Source organism: Marmota marmota, unplaced genomic scaffold (assembly GCF_001458135.2).
Source record: "Marmota marmota marmota unplaced genomic scaffold, marMar, whole genome shotgun sequence".
NCBI classification, from domain to species: Eukaryota; Metazoa; Chordata; class Mammalia; order Rodentia; family Sciuridae; genus Marmota; species Marmota marmota.
Genome location: NW_026000037.1, coordinates 40,528,934 through 40,550,899, shown reverse-complemented (window position 1 = coordinate 40,550,899; position 21,966 = coordinate 40,528,934). Strand labels below are relative to the sequence as shown.

At 39.7% G+C, this 21,966-nt stretch overlaps 1 protein-coding gene across 4 annotated transcripts in view; it reads left to right on the top strand.

Annotated features, from left to right (window-relative positions):
* Nucleotides 1-21,966, top strand: part of Cacnb4 (calcium voltage-gated channel auxiliary subunit beta 4) — a 261,511-nt gene that overhangs the window by 120,089 nt on the left and 119,456 nt on the right. Inside the window, exons 1-2 of one of the 4 annotated variants that reach the window (XM_015479179.2) lie at nucleotides 8,613-9,990; nucleotides 11,925-12,084. The exons of 2 other annotated variants lie outside the window; for them this stretch is intronic. In XM_015479179.2, the coding sequence (XP_015334665.1) occupies nucleotides 12,079-12,084 (6 nt within the window). In that variant the 5' untranslated portion in view covers nucleotides 8,613-9,990; nucleotides 11,925-12,078. Of the gene's footprint in view, nucleotides 1-8,610; nucleotides 9,991-11,924; nucleotides 12,085-21,966 lie in introns of those variants that run through there. One more of the 4 variants, XM_015479178.2, reaches the window with a different exon arrangement.

The window sequence follows — 21,966 nt, the reverse complement described above, 5'->3', positions numbered from 1 at the left end:
GGTAGAGAGGGATGATGGGAGGGGAGGGGAGGGGGGATAATAGGGGAAAGGAAAGGTAGCAGAATACATCAGTCACTAATATGCCATTATGTAAAAATGTGAGTGTGTAATCGATGTGATTCTGCAATCTGTATTTGGGGTAAAATTGGGAGTTCATAACCAACTTGAATCTAATGTATGAAATATGATATGTCAAGAGCTTTATAATGTTTTGAACAACCAATAAAAAAAAATTTAAAAAAAAATAAAATACCATAATGTAGTTGACCACATTAATATGTACAAAGATAAAGTTGGGTCGTCATGTACCTAACTTCTAAGAAGGCACTTTAAAATGCCGTACCACTCTTCATTTTAACAAAAAACAATAAAATGCAAATTAAGATACTTTTAGCTCTCATCACCATCATTTCATATTATCCTGGATATAGCAGTCAAACCAACTCAACAGGAAAAATAAATTAGCAGTGTTAGAATATTGACAGTAAGAAATGCCAAAATCATTGAAAAATGACATTAGTTAAAGTGTATGCCAGAAAGGCCAGATAGAGGGGAAAAAAAGCCATTCTTAAACTGAAAAAAATAACCTCCAAATGAGTTTAATCTTCATAAAGTTCATGACATAACTGCAAAGAGAAATGGACAACTTAAGTAAAGTGGAAAGTAAAGTGGAATCACAATAACAGAACTGTGAATCTCTGGAATAGATCTTATAAGCAAAAAGAACTACAAAGAAGTGGTAGATTGTATTGATGGGTAGTCATATTTTTAGAAGCAATAGTATGGTTTTATTTTTTCCTGATATATCTCAGCACACTACATTCTGTTTTATGGAGTGTTACATCTCTTTCCCTTTCAGTAAATCTATGCTCTGCTGCTTTCATAAAAGGTCTACTGATATATAATTGACAAATAGGAATTATACATGCTTATGGAGTATAATGTTTTGATATATGAATACATTGTGAAATAGCCACCAAAATAAAGCTAATTAACACACACACACACAAAAAAAAAGAAAATCCAAATCTTCCTGAGGAAATCCTTATGAGCTTTTGCTAAAAGGTGGTGAATATTTTTCTCTTTGGTCTACTTAAATTTTAAACCTCACTTGGGCTTTGAAAAAGCAGTGTAAAGTTGGCAGTGTATTTATGCATGCAGCTTACAAGCCTCTCCTCCCCTAGTCTTTAGTTTCAGAAAATAATAGGCTAAATATGTACATAGCAATATGATGTTTTAGTAGGGATTCATTGACCACCATCTTAGACTTGACAGCATTTTGTGAAAGAAGTAGTACAAGAAATGACATAAACTAACCTAGTGAGATGCCCCTTTCTGAGTCCAGCTCTTGCCTTCTGGACATATTTCTCTGGCTGTCTTTATTCCTGTTCTAATGACCTCAATATTTTAGTTACTTCTGCAGTTGGTATTAGTTAGGTTGAGCTGCTTCAACAAAAGATCCCCAAATAAATTTACTCTAATAAAATGGAAATGTCTTTCTTTATCACTTATTAATGCAGAGCTTTCTTTATCCTTTATCCTCTGTGTAAGGTCCTCATCATATGATGGAAGCTAGTTCATTTGCACCATGCCTAAAGGAAAATAGGGAAGAAAATATGTAGTAAGGATGTTAAGGGTAATTAGGACACGATACTTTTCACTTGTTCTGTTGGCAGGAATGTCACATTTAGTGGTAAGAGATGCTGTGAAGTGTGGTTTTTTATTGAAGAGTCATATGCTTTGCTAATACTGGAGAGCAAACTGGGCTTATTGTTAAGTGGAAGAAAGGGAGAAGGGGTACTAGGGCTTTTTATCATCTTTTCCACATACAGTATAGGAGAAGTCAATGCTTTGCAGTGTATACCAAAACCACCATTCTCTACTGATCTCACAGGGTTCCACTGTCAGGAAGAATCTAGAATGAGTGTTGCTACTCTAATCTCAGGATTTTGGAGTTTGCAATTTTTGTTTTCTTGCTGACACAGGGTCCCCTTAATGTTATCTTCCATCATGGAGGTTATCTTGGCTTTTTGAACTGCTACTGTTTTTCAGTTATTGCAATAGGCACTGGATCAGAGAAGGATATATTTACAAGATGAGTCAGACATAATTTCTGCCTCTGAGGTTTGTGTGGTAATGACATTCTTTTCCTAAGGGAGTTAGGTATTCCTCCAAGTTTTGGTGGGGAAATATCCCAGTCCCTAAGACTACCATCAACCCATCCTCCACCAATATCCTCTCTGCCCATAGATTCTACCCAAGAAGAGCCCCTACCAATGGACATGAGTCCAACTCAGACCAGAGTTCATTCCTTTCCATTTCTGTGGTTTGTTTTCTTGTTTTCTAAATCCCCAGCAGCTCTAAAATCGACTTTACAGATCCCCAGCTTATTTCTTTCTCTGTTGACTTGCTTTAAGATCTCAAACATCTTCTAAATGAGGCTGCCTGGATTATGGAGGAGGAAAGAACATCAGAGCTCAAATGTGACTATTCATATTTGTTGTTCAGTTCTTGGCAACCGGTATTTATTGAGGATCTTCTATGGATGAAGCATATGGATAGAAAGCCGAATAAGACCTGGTTCTTGCTTCTGAGCTGTTTATCTTGTTGTGAATGAACCAGATCTCCCGGATGCATTACTCTAGAGTGGTTAGCCCTGCAGAAGTAGTTCAGGAGAACGGAGTGCTATGGCTGGATACAAGGTCTACCTAATGTCTGAGGGAAGGTCTTAAAGAAGGTCTTAAATGAGACCACCAGATAGCAAAAGTCATGGTTAGGGGTGGCAGAGTGGAGGTAGTGGCCTTCTAGACAGAGGGGGCAGCATATGCCAAGTGTAAAGATGTGGAAGATTGTGGCATCCTGTCTCCATTACCAAAACCAAACAACCGAAAAGTTTTCCATTGACACCTTGTAAACTGTGTTTTCTTTGAAATAAGGATGTTACTAAAATAATATCTCCACCTCATACCTAGATTATATAATTTGTAAGAATTTGAATTTGAACAGGATCTATATCTTCCAATCAGGGCATGGAAACAATTTGGTGAGGCCCCTCTAGGGATGCTCATGTTCTAGGTTTTCTTAGCTCCATAAAATACCCACATTTCACTTTGCGAGCTTTTCTGTTAGTCACTGCACTGTTTTGGCAGCCAAAGTGCAGACGTAGCCAAGGAGTTCAAGGCCATCATGAATTATTGATATATTTATGGAAAGCCATCCATGTGCAAGGCACTCTGCCAGGCAGAGGGATTGTAATGGTGGTGAAAAGCTACCTGGTCTCTCTTCCCATAGGACTCACATTCAAGTAACAGGCAGGAATCCATCAATCTCTAATGTGTGCACGTGGGGGCTGGTGGGGAGTTAGGGGTCTAGGCAAAGGGCTCACAATAGACAGAGCCCAGGGGTGGGGGACAGTGATGTGTTCCAGAAGGCCAGGTTGTCTGTAGAGGGGAGAGACAAGCAAAATAAGGGTGCAAGAAGAGCCATGTTGGGGCCCTGTAGGCCACATCAAGGATTTGGGTCTTTAACCTAAGAGCAATGGGGAGCCATTGAGAGATTTTGAATAGGAGTCAGCACATGTGATATCTGTTTAGTGGAGACATTGGGTACTCAAGAAGCACTTCTGGAGGCTTGTTATTAATGGTGTCATCAAATCAAAAAGAAAAACTTCTCCTGAAAGGGAAAAGCTTGATTTTTGTTCTAACAGTAGTAACAAAATAGAAAAGAAAAATTTTACAAATTTTATATTTAAAACAAACAAACAAGACCATTTACTCTTTAGAGCAAACTTGGAATGGCAGGGACTGAAGGAGTCCTACCTTTGCGGGAGGTGGTTTGCCCAAGGCCAAGTAGTAAGTTGGCAGCTGATTCATTTTTGCCCTGTACTGTGAGTGGAGCTGTTCCCTTCCTTCCCCCTTTCCCTGCCTCCCACTCCTGCTGAAGCTTTGCAGATAAAGGAATCAAATTACTCCCCAGCTTTCAAATGTGAGAGCTTTGGTGGCAACCATCTCCTTGGTTCAATCCCTGTCTTTCAGGATCTCCATTGTTGCTGCCATCCCATCCTCCTGTCTGCTTCCAGGGGATGCAGCCATGTCTTGCTGGTCCCATTGTCCCCCATCTGCATGGTGGCTTTGTGGAGCAGTCAACGACTGACTGAGAGTTAATTGTTAAATTAGTATCGATGACATGAGCTTAAACGATATGTGGGCAACAGGGAGGAAACCAGCTGGCCTCGTCTCCTAGGTTTATTTTGGAAATAAAGTTGTGTGGCATGCATGAAAACTGTGGCTTTCTGGAATGTTTTTGCCAAAAGACTGGCTTTTGTATTATTATTATTTTTTTTAACAGAAATTTCAGAGAGCAGGAGATTCTGAGTAATACGTCAATCACAGGGAGAGATCTGTCATTTTCTGGCAATTTTTTTTTAACCTTACCTACACTCACTCCTTTATGAATTATGAAGTATTATTTTCTCCTGAAGCTATTGAGAATGGCAGGGAGGAGCGGAGTTAGTCCACATACTCAGTCTTCCTCTGAGTGTCTCTAAGGTTGTCTGTCTCTGCCCTTTTATTCCCGTCTCTCTGTCTCTGCCTTTTTCACTCTCAGCTTAGTTCCTTGGTATCATCCATTAGTAGCATTTGTCACAGGATTTTCATGAGGACGGTTTTCTGGGCTGTGGCTTGTGACAGGATAGGGCAGTCTAGGGGTGCTTAGAGGGGGCGATGGAGGCCGGAGGCCAGATGATGGCAGAGGCCAGTGTGAGATTCAGCATCAAGGCAGGGTAGAAAGATGCAGAGAGCTGTGGGGAGGGTGTTGTCCCGAGACAGAGGAGGCCTGGGCAGGCATGCCAGCATTAGCATAAGGAGCAGTCGGCCTGGCCAGATGAAGCTGGGAGGCAGCCGGAAGGAGCTGGCATGAAGTTAAGTAGGGCAGCAGGAGGCAGGGTGCTGGACTCAGCTCTGATGGCTGAAACTAGGGACCCAGGCAGGTACAAGAGGACCAGGCTGGCATCAGGGGCAAGTGCTGGGTATCATCCTGCCCCAGAATCAAAGGGTACCAGGAGTTCAGGCCAGAGCCTAGGAGGAGAACCTAATAAGAACCACACCATCAGACATCTTTGGGGCATTTTTTTTTTAATATCTCTACTTAATCTGTGCAAGAATTTTGGTATAATCATTCTGTAAATGAGGAAGTGGAGATACAGAAGGGCAAAGTTGTTTGCTGAGGTTCACACAGCTGAGAAGTGGTCCTGCTCTTCATCACCCTGCCCCAGAGTATTCCTGCTACACACCGAGAGTACCATTTCCATAGAACAAAGTGCGCACGGGTCCCCGGAGCTGGGCATCATAGGCAGCCCTGGCTCCGTATTACTTTCTTTAACAAATAGAACAGTTCTTCCCTGCTACTTCCTCTGTGTCTTTCATCTGTTAGCTCATTAATTTTGGAATTATGATTCTTTCCATGTTACATGTGAAGCCCAGAGGGGCACAAAGACATGCCTAACCAGACAGTGAGGTCTAAATTCAAACTCAGAGGACTATAACAGAGAACTAATAGCGGAATCTATTGTCTACAGGTTTTGCTTTATTTCATTTTCATTCCCTTGTCTGCCCAGCCCTGTTGCTACTACCTGTCTGAGGGTCATCCGGGAGGAAACAAGGGAATGCTATTAACACTTGCAGTGCCTCACACATTTCTAGAGGCAAAGGTGTAGTCTAGTACTTGCAGAGCAGAAGAGAAGCAAATCATTTTGCACACTGTGGTCCCTTAGTAAAATTTAAACAAAGAGAAAATAATTCCCAAGACTGACTTGACAAAGGCCTTGGGCTGTTCTAGCCCATACAGCCAACAGGAAGGCTAGCCTTTGCAAAATCCAAACATTGTTTCCCTTTGCCTCTTCTTTCCTTGATTTTCAGAGTCCTGCTATAGAATACATAACTATACTGGCTTAGAAGAAGGAAAATCCAGAGAAATCTGGGTAGAAAATTGGTTAGCAAAATTCCTTTTCATTTTTAAATCTGCACCTTTTGTCTTGATCTCTACAATTCACAGGTGATCATCTCATTCTCGACTTTTCTGTCCCTCTTCTTTTCCCTTTCCAAACAAACAGAAAAGAGAAATACTTGAGCTTTGTATTTTGTTGTTGAGTCCACTGTGGTTTGCTGTACCGCATAGCCCAGAGCAAGGTGAGGAAAATGAACTCCTTATTTCTAAGTTTGAAGCCAACAAGGACTAACTGAAAGTAATGTTGCCTTGCAATACCAAATAAAGCTTTCCTGAATTGTTGAGAGCCACGCCGTTCCTCCATTGAACTGAGGTCAGCTGAGACATTTGTCAAATTGCAAGGATAATCTCCTGACAAGAATTGTGTGGGCATTATAGACAGAATCATACAGGCAATGACTTTTTACAGCGTCTTTTGACTGAATCATGGATCGTAATGAGAGATGACTTGAAAGGAAATGGGTCAGAAACATAGTCAAGAGAGTGACCTCAGAGTTGGAGGCAGTCTCCTTGAGGTTATGTAGTGTTCGAGGCTACCTGGTGACGGAAACACCGACACAAGGTGAGCCGCAGGGTTTTCAGACTTGTTTGGTCTAGATAGGAGAAGATCAGGGGATGGAGTGCTTTCTTCCTCCTCCTCTCGACCCCTCACTCAACTGAAGTCTTACAGTCAAAACCAAGAGTGTGCCAGTTCCTTGGTTGCTTTTCTATCTCTTGCTGCGGTGGAGTGTGATTCCTTTGAAATTTGGCCCTTGGAACTTGAACCTGTTGGAATCATGGGGCCTTTGCACCAAAACCTGAGGATTTGAGGTGATCTGAAATAGGAGGCTCTCAGTAACCTCTCAGTAGTTCTCAGTTGTGTCTCAGTGCAGAGAATCTTGGGACAGAGGTGGCCAGTTCTGAGATCCTTCCAGAGTTCTGAGTTTACTTCTCTGGGAACTCCTCCGAGTTCCTTTGGGGAGATCCAGAACTGTTACTCACTGGGATTCCTCTGGGCTCTAGCATGAGCCTGAGCATTGGGTTAAAACCTTAAGGTGATCTGTAGGTGTGATGCTCACTCTGTATAGATCCAGACCTTAGTGGCAGACTTCTCAATATGTTGTTTAATTTTTAGCTGTCTGCAAGTGCGACCAAATGATTTTTGATTAGACAGTTTTGGGAATGAAAGGAATGGGAAGGAACAGGGTCACCTTTCTATATACCACCAAATTCCTCTGGGGAATATGCCCTCTCTCCCTCCTCCCTTATCTTGAAAGCTATAGCAAGAAAGGAGTGGGGAAGGAACATTCAAGTTGTATAAAAGATATGGCTTTTTTTTTTTAATTCCTTCTACATTGTTTTTCCACCCCTGGAATTGGAACCCAGGGTCTCATGCACGCTAGACAAGTACTCCACCACTGAGCTGACTCTTTCTGGGTATGAAAAGGGCTGGATGAGGTGACTTCTCTGGTTCCCTAATAGTTTGTGTTTCTGAGCCCAGCATTTTTCTGTGTTCCTGGGAAGTGGTCAGAGACAGATTGCTCCTGCTACACATCAGTTCTTGTTCTTGAGGAACTGGGTGTAGGTTTGCAAGGGGTAACCTCAGCTGCTGTGTTTGATCTGGTACCTCCCTGCTAGCATCCTACCCTGAATCAGACTCACTGTCTGTGTGTATTAGTATATCCTAAGACAGGCCCCTACTCTTTAAGAACTTCCTTTCTACCCTTACATTAACCAGGGAGCCCTCCAAGGCAGCCAAATGCTGGAAAGGAGTTGAGCCATGCACAATTTTCCCAGCAGGTACAATTTCTCTCATCTTGGTGAATGACAACAGAGGACTGCCTCTTTCATCTCTCTTTAATTGATTCCCATTTTAAAATAATTAGGAAATATCTATACTCTCAATTGAAGTGGTAAAGTAAAGAAATGATCTGGAGAATTTAAGGAGAATAAAAGACCTTCTAATCTCAAGTATCTATAGATTCTGGCTAAAACTTTGTACGTCTGTAATTAGAGAGTTAATTAAAACAACAGAATCTGATATATGAATTTGAGCTCACAAATCCTTTGACCCAGCCCTCTCTCTGTATGGGGGCAAGAGAAGCTAAAATTTCACCTGGGCAGGGTTTTGTTCTAACACACACAGTTGTCAACAGGTAGCGCCTGTTGATTTCACTCACCCTGTTCCGCAGTCCTCCCTCTGTGCAAGCACAGCATTAAAGATGACATTGTGAGTGAACTCTATCATTTTGGGATTCTGGAGCAGAGCTGATTCCCCCCCACCATCTTTTATATTTGAAAGTGACTCGATATTGTTTTCAAGGTGTGCAGCTGTGGTTGAAAGATATTAGCAGGTCAGCTCAGACCTGGAAGAATGTGCTTTTCTCAGTGTTGGTAGGTCTTGTTTTGCTTTTTGTGTCTCAGGTTGATTCCTCTAAGGCTTACACTTTTTAGAGCCACTGGCTAGAAGGACCGGCCTCATTTCCTAGGTCTAGGGCCAGCCAGTCTCTCCTGTGCTGAGCTCCCATGAACTGCAGCCAATGCCTTCAGCTGACAAAGCAGGGTTGTCATTGACAAGTGTTTATGTTGCACTTTAGATTTGCAAAGTTCTTTGAGTTATTTCTTACCCCAGTTTTGCAGGTGAAGGAAAGCCCATTGAGATGGTGACTGGTCCAGAGTCATGTGACTGGTTAATGAAGAAGCCCATATTGGACTCAGAGGCTCTGAGTTTCTAGGTCATTTCTTACCCCAGTAATTCATGCAGCTTCTTCAGATTATGTTTTTTGCCCCTCACCAACTTCTTATTTTTTTTTCCTCCAAATTTAGCTACTTTTTTAGAGTGAGTTCTGAGGTTGTTATTGGTTGACCAGAAAGCTATAAGTATCTAGGGAAGCTTCGTATCATGTGACCCCAACATGGGACCTGGCTTCAGTCAACCTGAGTTATGGTGTGGTAGGAGCAGGGCGTGGGAGTAGGACTTTTTTTGTTATAGTTGGGAGAAAAGATCAATGTTACTTTAGGGCTATTAAAGATTTATGTATGGGAAAGTGAATGAAGGATTTAAGCAAAAACTTTGGCTGTTATCTAAAGGTTGCTAAACAAATTCAAGAGACATTCAACAATTTTGCATCTAAAAGTTGAGAGATTTGGGGTTTCCTTTTAAAACTTTGCTAGCTGTAACACAGAAGTATTTTCTTGCCAGGGAGGCAGAGAGACTTCAGTGAGAATATTGAAAACTTTTACTATAGAAATTCCCACAAGAAATCTTACCATCTGTTTACCCTATTCATTTTTTCTTCACTAAATTTTTTAAAAAAAAATTCTGTATGACCTATGGCACTTTTGACTTCAATCACATCTGTTAAATTCAGATGTTGGACAGAGATTATTAACTGTTTGCCCGTCTTTACACAGTATTCTCCCAAAATAAAATCACTCCGTTGCCCTCTGCCCTCCAATTGTGAAATCAAGAAGATGAGTGGTCGTGTTTAGAGTATTCAGTAGTCTGCCTTTCTAAACATTCCAAGCAGCCTTTTGGATATGGATAAGTTGTTTATTGTAGAACTAACGATACAGGCGAAACAGGAAGCAGCTCTTTGCTGGGTAGGATGCTCCGAGTCACCCTCCACTCTCCAGGACGCTCTTCAGCTGACTGAGCAGGGGAGCCGAGCCAATCAGAGGCCGTTTTCCTAGCTCAGTCACCAGTCTGTGGTTAAGGAAGGGTTTTGCTTTTTATGCTCTGTATTGGGAAGGCAGATAAAAATGCCAGGTCTGGACTGCCTCTGGGGATAACCTCACCCTGTGTGATGTGAATGAATAGCATCTTGCCTGGCAAATCCACAGGAATTGATAAGGCAGGCGCAGCTCTTCCAAACAGGCCTTTTTCTCTTTTAGCTCTAGCTGTGGTTTCTGCAGCAGTTTTGTTTTTGCCTTAAGAGAGGTGCTCTGGATTATCAGACCTCCATGTATGACAATTTGTACCTGCATGGAATTGAAGACTCGGAGGCTGTAAGTATTTCATAGATAGCTGATTCCCTCTCCCCTCCTCTTCCTCCCTCCCACTCCCCCCCCCGCCCCCCATTTCTTAGGCAACGCAGGGAATATGGAGCTGAAAGCCAACATCATTCGGGTGCTTGCTGGCTGCTTTGTAAATGTTCTCTGTGCAGTTTGCAGTTAACTAAAATTATGTACTGTCAAGCAAAAAGGAAATTAGAGTGATAGCAAAGGCATCTAAGAGTGTGGGCTGTTCGTATTTCTGTTACCTGGTCCACGTTTGATCTCGCAAGGGGTAACTGTTCCTCGTAGACTGCTTTAAACTATGCAGAAAGTGCCTGTGTTTTCCAATAGCAGGGTTCATAGAAAAGACTCATTCATTATATAATACACATTGTTTGTTGAGCTAGCATGAATGGAAGTTACTAAGCTGTAGCTGTATTATTATGTTCTTTCTGGCCAAACAAGCAGTGCAGATCTACTGCTTCTTTGTTAAGGAAATCAGATGCAAGGGTTGTAGTCACACAGCACCCTAGTGCAGAGGCAGTAGGCAGTGTTTCCATACTCTACCCTGGAAGACTGAAGTCGGCTCACGTGTGTTTGGGCTTAATAAACTGGACTGTTTTCTCCTCATAGGTCAGGCTCATGTAATATTAAAATCAGGATGAAATGGTTTTCTGAGTTCCCTAAAACTATACCATGAGATGCTAGCTTTTGAATATAGGGTAAAGCTGATTGCTGAATCTTTTTTCTTCTTACTATTGCTGGTGGTGGTAGTACCTGTTTTTATCAGTTACATAGAAACCTTGCAAGGTAGATTGACTCTGGGTGGTTAATGGGACATTCTGTGGATGGTCTGAATTTTATATGAGTGCAATGCCATGCATGTTGCTACATTCAAAACCAGAATGTGTTATATAAGATTCTCTGACTAAACCACCCAATAAACAGATTATAACACAACAACAACAAAAACCTATGGTATACGTCAATGCAGACGTATGTTTCAAATGAGGTGTGCAACCCATGGAAGACAGAAATCCTAGTTCTGATAAGGCATTCCATTTTTCCTTCCTGTCTGTGTTAGCTCTAACTCTAACTCTGTTTCCGCAAAGTCTGTCTGCATGTTGTCCAATGTTCTTGTAAATGATCAGACTGTCAGTTTATTTCAAGGGACTGTAGTCTGAAACATTGGTGGCTGAAATCAAGAAGGTCCACACTTGCAGGTGGGGTGGGGGAATGGCAAAAGCAACTATCGGAGTTCAGTTAACCAGCTTCCCTGACTGGGTTATGCAGGAGGCCTGATTATTTCTTACACCCTGTCTCCACACTCAGTTATGAAACGTGATGCCTTATTGAATTGTAAGTTTTATTTTTGACCATGGATTTTAAACTTGGACAGTGTATCGCACTGAAGTGGATTGGACTTATTTCAGAAATGCCTGTGTGAACAGCTGTTATGAGCAGAGAGTCGGCTAGGAACTAATGTATCCAGCTCCTTGTTCTCTAGAACTGTATAAATTTCAGACGCACTGGTTCAGAGGGGAGCCATTATAAGTATGAAAACATTTGCTTTTCTTTTTGGTCCAGCTTCATAGGGCAGCTGAATTTTCCCGTAGGGTGGGAAGTGCAGATTGCAGTGACTTGAGTCGCGGTGGTAGTTGATGTGGGTAGTGCTAGGTACTGCAGTGCTGTGCTCCTGGTGACTCAGTGGTGGCCAGCAGGCTGAGATCCTGGGGCTGTGCACATCTTCAGAGGTGAGGAAAGTGGGCAGCCTGAGGAGTGGAGGAAAGCATTTGGCCAACCCTCAGTTGAGAGACTTGGTTTATACGGGAAGCTTTCTGGGGTGGGATCGAAACCATGTCTCATAAATCAAGAGGGGAAGACAGAGATGTTCGGAGGGGTGAACTGACTCTGAATGCTCATTTGAGTTTATTTGTTTTTATAAGGAAGAATAATGTGATGTGTTACCCAAGATGGTGTGAACAGAGCTTCAAGCCAATGGAGAAGACTAGGCCTAAATAGCTGAACCGGTGAAGTAACAGATAAAGCCACACCTGGAGTGCCACATCCTCAACAGCCTTTCTCAGTGCCAATGCATTTATGGCTGTAAGTGTGGGGTTTGTCCAGATTGAAGCAAATCACTCGGCGCAGGTCTGGTAGATAGGTGTGGAGAGGCTTCTTTCAGATGGCCACCTGCAGCCCGAGAATATAGAGGCACTAAGAGCTGAGTATGGCACTTCCTTTGGGAGGGGGTTTGGGAAGTCGTCCACATACATCCTACCAACTCTGTGCTGTTGGAAATATCATGGTGGGGTGTGTGAGGGTTAGCATGTGATAAGTGATTATATTCATGTGTCCACACAGTAAGCCTGTAATAAGATAATCTCACCTAGGGACTGAGATTTTATGCTAAGTAAGAATAAAGCATTATTATACACTGTTAGCGCCCCCTATTCCCACAGTAGGAGAGAGATTCGGTCTGTGATGTGAGGTTTTCCTTAAGAGTCTGGTCTGCAGGTAGATGTTGCACTCCTAATCCCCTAAATGTTAGCCTTTAACTTCTGTATTTCATACACTGTCTATACAAAGAGAGGAACTGGAAAAATGCTGGAACACACTTGAGTGTGGCATTTTAGATTTCTTAGTCCTGTGGAGCCTTTTTTGGGCAAGTCTGGTAATTTCTGCTCTCATTTCCACTAGGGTAGCTAAGAATTGGCATCATTCAGAATTATAAGGTAATATAAAAGATCATTCAGTGTCCCACAGCAAGGTTTTCCCTGGGAACAGATTCCATGCAGAGTGGCACATCTTCTGTTACCTTTATATGGATAAGGAGTGTGTGGTCCAGATGAGTCCATACTGAGACCAGGCAGTTCTGATGGGTTGTGCACAGATTATTTTTCTTGACTTTTGCATAAGTGTTGCCCTGTTCTATCTTTACTGTCCCCAATGTGTCTTAATACAGGCCCTGGAGGCCAAAAGGTTTTTCACTGACTGACTAAGCCACCAATGGACACTATTTTTGTCTGATTCACAGTGGATTCCGGTAGACCTGTTCCTCGGTGTACATGTTTTATAAATGGATTCATTGTGTATTTCTATGTTTGTGGAATCATTCTAGGAATAGATTTCTTTTTTTTTATTCAATAGGTTTATTTTACAAATAACAGGAGGGATGTTTTATAGAGATACATGGGAGAAGCAGAGAAGCAGAAGAGTTACCTGAAACCCACCACCCAGAAATAGTCTCTGTTTACTGTTAACTATTGCTTTCAGACTTAGTGCACAATATGTAAATAGTTTGTTCACAACCGGCTACTGCTGTTGCATCCTATTCTGTTAAATGTTGTTCTTACATGATAAAATAGTGAGCATAATACTCTAGGATTGGCCTGGGAGGCGACGCATTGCAAAATTTAAAGCTCCTACATGGCTCTTCTGGGATTTTGAGCAACTTGAAGGAAAGAGATTCTTACTTGTAAAGAGAAGCCAGGGTTTTATTAGCGGTTGATTTCTCTGACACAATTGCTTCCCTTCCAAATGTTTAAATACTAAAGTATTTAGAAGGAAAGACCTGATCTATTTCATTGAAAAGGATGATCATATCATATTTCAGGGCATTTACTATAGAGGAAAATATATTCCTTAAATGTTTTCAACCATAGGAAGGAGCCATAATACTGTCAGAAATCTTACAGATGTAAAAGTTAAAAGTGAAGGTAGATTTTACAGATTTTAACATGAATGTAATATCTGAATGCATGTATAAAAGCACATATTTAAATTTTTGTGTACCTGTATACTATAATATGGATAACTACATTTTAATTATTTAAACTATTCATTTTCTATAAACTGTGTTACTATGTGTGTTTGTTTAAATGTCTGTGCACCCACACATGCATGTACACTGTATACTTGGAACATTATACATGTTCATCTGTAGACATGCTTCATATTTTGCTAACTGATGGTTAATGCTAAGCTGGAGATTTCTACTGTAGAGCTTTTGGAGAGGGAAAATTAACTGCCTTTGATGTGAAGAAGGAAACCCAAGAGGGTTGAAAGGCAACGTATCCACAAGAGAATGAAGGCTTGCTATTTTCAAAGATATAATAAAGTTATTTTAAATATGAAGACATGTCCTTGTGCTTGTTAGGGAGGAGAATAAACTTCAAACGGAAGGATTGATGTATTCAACGGCCTTCAGAAAAACACTGTAGGGATATTAAGGATTGGATTCCTTTTGGAAACAAGACAAGAAATGTTTTTGGTTTGGTGGATCAGAGCATCCCTTCTGGAGTCTGAAAGTCTTCACGGCCTACATATAGGGAGTGAGGACTGGTCCGTAAAAGAATACAAAGCCTGTTTATGGGCATCACTAACTAGAGAAGTAAACCAAATGCCACTCATGGTTTGTGTAAGGAATTTGACTGAGAAAGTCAATTTGTTTTATTCCACTAAGCTATTTTGGTGTTTAGCTAGGGTCTGTGAAGTAAATGATGAACAGAATTTTTTCTTCAATCAATTCTTAGAAATGATGGTTCTCTAAAATATATATTAAAATGTTTTCCACATGGAATTGTCATGGAACTAAGGGGAGAAACTCCTTAAATCTGACCAGAAACCATGAGTTTGGCACTCCAGGGTCATCCATCTTTGTGCTATCTTCTTAATTTTCCACTTCCGAGTGACATAGGGAAGTATGAGGACCAATCCTCACCCTTCCCTGGGTACTTCTGTATATCCTCTTCCTGTGGAGTTCTTGGATTACAAAAGTCAGTCCAGGATTTTAGAATATGGTCCCAAGATTCCGTCTGTACGTCCTCCATGAACATTACATTGTTCCGAGGCACAGGATGCTTTATGGGAAAGTCGTAGTAACTGCACAAAACCATTCTTTTAGGGAGATGGTGAGGAGGATTTCCGTCACCTTAGCTTTTCCCTTGCCGCCAAGTTCAACTTGGACCTTATTTCTGTGTGGACAGTTCTTGTCATTCTGTTTACCATCTCCCTTTAATATCCCTTATATAGATAAACAAAGCCACCTGCAGGGGACTAGAGGACATAACTGCATTGGTTTTCATTTTTCACTCTCTTCTCTCTCTCACTTGTCCTTTCAGATAATCATCAAGTCATGAGCTTGCATACCCACGAAATTCAGTTAGAATTGTTCAAGGAATCTCTTCAGATGTGGGCTCTGTATTCTGCTCTAAATTGGGCTGATTTAGGTGCGTTCAGGCATGGGGCTGTGAAGACAGCAGCTCTCATCTTCCACCCTGAAAGGATACGTGGAGTGAATGCCTGGGTCTCGTGTGGAGGACAGGGCACTAGGAGGCCAGAGCTGAGTGGGCACACTGAAGGAGTTTACAGTTAATATAAAATGATGACAACAGATTGGGAGTTGTAGATTTTTATGCCTTGGACTTTGAACTTTTAAGACTTTGAAGAATATGAGTCCAAGATAAAACTGTGTTGCTATTTTTACAACACTTATTGGTTTGTCAAAAGAAGGTAGCCCAGATAGCACATGAGATAATTTTTGAGATCTAAATAGATACTTGTTCTTGCTCTACATTTATATATTTTTATAACATAAATGTTTTAGTTATAAATATTTTCCTTTCTTAAATGATGAGACACTACAAGCACTTCCTGAATATTGTTTTTTTAATCTGTTATCAGAAATATTGAAGAGCCTTAACATTTAAAACAGAATATTTTGGATTTGCTTTTAGCCTTTGTATTCAATGGAATTGAGATGAGGATATACCCCAATATGAATATTGGTAACTGCCACTTATTGATTTTGTGACTTGATTGCGTAGTTTATGAACAACAGTTTTCTGATTGTATCCTTTTTATTCCAATTATGTCTTAATCTCTTTTTTCTTTTTAGCTTGAGCATCATCTAGGAAAAAGATTGTGACTTTTGGTGTTATTACTCTACCAGAAACTTTGCTGAAATTTTGGTGAATGATAAGGTTGTAGTTAGAAGTGTTTCTCAATCTTTTTAAATCTTCATAGGACTTTAAAAATTTTATCTTCTAGTGAGCATGTCTGTCAGCCAAGAAAATGTCAAGTGCACGTTCATACTTTGTATCATGAAACAATAATGTAGTGTAATGGTGTTGTGATTAACAGTGGAGACTCAATGCCAAATTGTCAAGGCCTGGGTCCTGACTTTCTCCTTCTTACCTGTGGCCCTAAGGACATTTCTTAAACTCTCTGTGCCTTAGTTTCCTCATTTGCAAAATGCCAGTAATGATGCAATCTACATCTTGTGTGGTTTTGGATATTAAGTTAGTTAATATGTGTGAACCCTTAAAATATAGAAAAATATTATATTATACATATAATAATTATGCCTTTATTTTTTTGGAACTAAACAAGACCCTTTCTTTACAGGGTCTTATATTCCCATACAGAACTTTGGTTTATTTTCACATGGTTGTTTTGACAGAGATTTCCAAAAATCTTATTATACCTATTGACAGATAAAAGTGTGTATTTATCTCCTGAACCCTTATGATTAGTTCATTGTATCTTGTTTTGGAAAAGCGGTCAGGAGAGATGATTGAAAGAACACTAGGAGTTGGAGGTTTTGGTCTTTGCTACTTATTATCAGTGACCTTGGGCAAGTCGCTTAGTCTCTTTAATGCTCATTTTTCCTTCCTACAAAGTGAAAAAGGTTGATTAGAAAATGTCTAAGGTTTTTTCACATCCAAAATTTGATTCCATTTTCTGGTGAGCAACTTCTTCCATTGGGATACAAATGCCACCATATGCCATTTACTTTCTGATATGATCAATGACTGTGTTATTTTGTACATACTAACCAAGGTATCAGCGTCTGGACCTTAAGTCTGGATGTTTGGCCTTTTCAGAATCCTTGAGAGAAACACATGTGTGTGGTGCACTTCTTTGAGAGTGAAGAGGGAACTGTTTTACGAAAGTTTTTTAACTCTAGAAGCAAAAACAAAACAAAACAAAAAACCTTTGTCTATTGCTTGTTTTTCTGCCATTACTCACAATGTACCTCCAACCCACAGCGATTTGAGCTGGAAATATGAGTCTCATCTCTAAGAAAAAATCCAAAGGCAAAAGCTTTCTGAGAAGTTTCTCCTAACTTTTTTCCGATGATCACGAAAAGCATTTCTGCTCTAAATTTTCTTTCCTTCAGGCTAAGGTGTCTGAGATGTACATTAAAGAGATGTTGACAGAAAAATGTTTTAAATGTTTTCTGATCATTGTGATGCCTTGACATCAAGAATATCTCTTGTTCTTTGTTTTCTTGCTTTAAAAATTGTCCTCTACTCATCTTTGTTATCCTTGGGCTGTTTTAAACCAATAATAAACCAAATGGAAAACCTAAGGATTATAATAAGAAATATTCATTATTTTAAAACAATCATGCAATCATTTTAAAAGGAGTAATGGTACCTTTTTAAAAATTTTTTCATCTACAATAAGGTGGAAAGGACACAAAGATGAAGGACAAAGAGGCAATCTTAACTTGAACTCAGTCTTTGAAATATCCCCTTAAATATTGTGTAAAGAAAGCGTGAGCTAGAGGGAAATATTAAGATCAAGCTAGAAAAATATGGTGAATATCATGCTGAAATGGTAAGTGAGTAAATAAATGAGTTCCCTAGTTTATTTCCAAAGAGCTGCTATTGGTAGCTTGATAGGGTCAATTTTGAAAAATATCACAGGGATTAATGTCTTGGTATTTATTTGATTCAATGGCTCTATTGATCCGAGTGACAGAATTTAGAACTCATCCGTCATTTCAGTCATCTCACACTTGATCATGTTGCTAATGCTTAGAATATAAGGATGGGATCAAGGTAAAGTTGATAAGGTAGGAAAATGCAGAACATTTTGGTTATCGTGATACATAGGGCCCTTTGCAAAGTACTGAGATACTGCAGAGTGAAGTAATGAATTAACCACACAGATCAAAGAAGACTAGATGTACATTAGATTCTAAACAAAAAGGACCACTTGATGGTCAAATGTCATCATTAGGTCAAATGTCAAAAATTGGGTACATAAAATGTAATGCATGTTCCTAGAGTGCCAATGGTAGTTTTTTCCCTATACTGTAAAATTTCTAAAGAGTATACTGTATTTTATTGATCCACACATACACTTCTGTTTTACATTTAACATAGCTACCATGGAAATGTATTTTGAAACTAATGGTGTCTCATAGTTTTACTAGCAGTTTTTCTCTCCTTTAGTGGTACATGATCTAATGTTAAATCTTAAAATAGTTAGCATATTAAATTCAGTGAAATATTTGAGGGAAAAAATTAAAGAGTACAAAACTGCATAGGGGGAAAATTAGTCTTCTATGATGACACCTCAACTGCTCCTTTCCCCACCAGTGGCAATTTTCAACAATTGAATTGAATTGAATTCAATTCAATTCAATTCAATTTAGATCTTTTCTAATGCTTTGATAAACTCGAGGATTTAGCAAAATATACTTAAAAACACACATTGTGTCATAATTATATTTTTAAAAACACAAATAAGATCATTATAAATATTATTTCCTAACTTTTCTTCCTCACCTAAAAATGTACCATGAATGTTTTTTCATATTAATTGATTGCTTACAGCAACTTGAGTGACATACCATTTTTACAGTGTGGACTTACTAGAGTGAATGTCACCTACTGAGAGAGATTTACAGTATTTCTCATTTTTCAGTCTGGCAGAAAAAGCCAATAGTTAACATTTCTTACATGAATTTTTGTATACACATGGGGCATTTTTCTAAAATAATTCTGAAAGTAGAAATTCCTGGATAAAGCCAGGTACAGGGGCACACGTCTATAGTTTCAGCTACTTAGGAGGCTGAGTCAGGAAGATCATTTATGCCCAAGAATTTGAGACCAACCTGGGCAACAAAGTGAGACCTCATCTCAAAAAAAGAATTGCTGGATAAAGGGATTAGCACATTTTTAAGATTCATATATTGATGAGTATTATGAAACATTTTTATATTAAAATATTATTTTTTCTTTTTATTGCATCATTCTAGGGATTGAATCCAGGACTTTCTGCTTGCTAGGCAAATGCTCTATCATAGAGCTACCTCCCAGCCCTTTTATTTTATTTTGAGACGGGGTCTCACCAAATTGCTGAGGCTGGCTGCCAACTTGTGATCCTCCTCTATCAGCCTCCAGAGTATCTGAGATTACAGGCATGTGCCATCCCATCCAGCAAAATAAACATTTTTTTTAATTGACAAAAAAAATTAAGCTAGCTTGAAATTTTTATCCTGAAATGTAAAACTTTTACAAGAAGTTTTTTGATTGTGGAAAACAATCAAGGAGGCTATGACTTCCTGATTCTGTAGGAGGAATTTTTTAATTCTTTGTTATAATAATTTGGTTTAAAACAAAACAAACAAACCACAAATCTTGAGAAGTTACATCCACCCCACTTCATTTCATAGATGAAAAATAAAACAAAACTGAATGCTGGAGAGATTAGGTGACTTGTTCAGAATGACCCAAACGAATTGTGGAAGAACTGGACCTGGAATGCCTCTCACATCTCTTTCTGAAGCAATGTTCTTTTGTATGATGCCATAATCCAAGGGTTCGTAATATAAAAAATTATGTTAACCCTCTGAAGCATGGTATAATTATGTTATTTGGTGCTTGACAGTTTACAAAGCAGTTGGGAGTTGGGAGGATCTCAAAACAGAACAGATTGCTCTCTGACCTAAATGGTCAGACCTTTAGCAACTTGGAGACTGGATTTGCTTCCTGATTTCTTTCTTTCTTTCCTTCTTTCTTTTTCTTTTTTTCTTATACTAGGGATTGAACCTCAGGGGTGCTCTACTACTGAGTTACATTCCCAGTTTTATTTTTATTTTGATGCAGGGTCTTACTGTGTTGCTTAGGGCCTTGCTAAATTGCTGAATCTGGCCTCAAATTTGCAATTCTCCTGCCTTAGCTCCTGAGTCACTGGAATTACAGGCATATACCACCACACACAGCACTTCTCACTTTCTTTCAAGTCTTTTTAAAAATATTGCTTTATTATATGGACTGAAGCCCTGAGTCATTAATGGATTAAAATGAAAATACATTCCTAAAACTTAAATGAACATAAAATCTCAGTGCTAGAGAATGTCAGAAAGGGGTTTGTGTTTTAGGGAAATGTTCTTGTTTTAGGGAAAGTGTTCTTGTGATTTGTAGGCAGATCTTGATGATAGTTACAAGTTAATGCTACATTTGGTCTTAGCCAAGAGAATCCAAGTTCCATTTTTATTCCCTTTCTCATTTTTGATTCATCACCATGAACTCCAATTCAAAAACATATTTGCATGATTCAGGAACATATTTTTAAAGGTCAAAATGGACATCCATATTTGTTAAATGTATAGGGAACTCTAAGTTCTGAGGCAAGAGGTGTTCCTCTATCAGTCAAGTTTCCTACAAAAACACACACACAAAAAACAAACAAACAATAGATAACCTGCTCAAATTAGGATAATTTCAGCGGGTTTAATAAGATAAAAAGGTGTCAGTGATGTAAGGAAACAACGAGAACCATATACTACCCTAGGGCTGGTAACTGTAAAGTTGTTAACACACCTAGACCCAGAAGAACTAAGAAAAGTCATATTTACAGGAACCCAGGAGGACTGAGTTCTGCTTAAAAAGTTACCTTGAAAAAGTTGCAGCTTTCTCTATAGAAGGATAGAGCTAGCCTGGGGGCATTACCAGGGAGGAAGCTAGGGGACAAATACCTTACTCTCACTCTCCTCCTTTATTCTGATCTCTGCAAGGGCATCCAATGGCCAAACCCAACCAGAAGCTAAAGAGCTGAGCGTATAGGTCAGCCACACAGCACATGAGCAGAGTGGGGTAGGGTGGAGGGTGATTTGGAAAGGAAAAGTAATGTTGGTTTTGTCCAATTAATGTGTTGTCTGAGTGTATATTCACATCCATGGATGAAAGCATGCCCTTTAAAAACATCCCTACAACACACCTCTGAAGATGTTAGCGAAGCTATGAAGGAACTGCTCTTGGTCATTTTCCATTGGAGATATGTGTTGACTTTCATATGTGGACATAGTCACACTACAAATAGTTACCTGGATTTTAATTCCTGATCTTTTTTTTTTTTTTTTAATGAATACCTGGGTACTTTAACACAGTCTAGCAATAGGAAGAAATAGAAGATTCAAAAGTTAGATTTTAGAAAAAGCTTAAGAAGCAAAGCTGAGAGAGTGCTGTGGTTTGAATGTGTCCCCCACACCCAATGTTCCTGTGTTGGAAACTTCATCCTCAAACTCATATGTTAATGTGTTCGGAGTGATGCGTCTGAGAGGTAATTAAGATTAGATGAGGTAATGAGGTCAGAGTCCTGACGATAGCTTTGGAATTAAAAGAAGAGGAGGAGAGACCTGAGCTAGCAAGCTGGTGCTCTCTTGCCATGTGATGTCTTCCACCATGATGTGATGCAGCAGGAAGGCCCTCGCCAGACACTGAACAGATGCCCGTCTCATGCTCTTGGACTTCCCAGCCTCTAAAATCCCAACCCAAATAAATTTCTTTATAAATTACCCTGTTTGTGGTATTCCGCTAAAGTAGCAGAAAATGGAGTAAGACAGAAGACTTCCATGACTACTTTTAAACACAAAAAAAGTATTTTCAGATAATGAGAAGATATTAAATTTTTTTTTTTAAATTATATAACAGACCATGTGCTCTCTTGGCATGACCAGATCAGAATAATTCTTAGGATCTTTTCAAATGCCATTACATTATGATTCCCACCACATAAAACAGTGGGAGGGTTGGTGAGGGTGGGGATTGGCAACCTGAGGCTTTACAGTTCTGTTCACAGCCTCCTTATTAAAAGACATTGACTGGGCAGGGGTGGGAAAGCCAAAAGGTGTTGACAGCTGAACTTGTTTTGCAAGGTATAGGAAGGCCACAGAAAGTACTTGCTTGG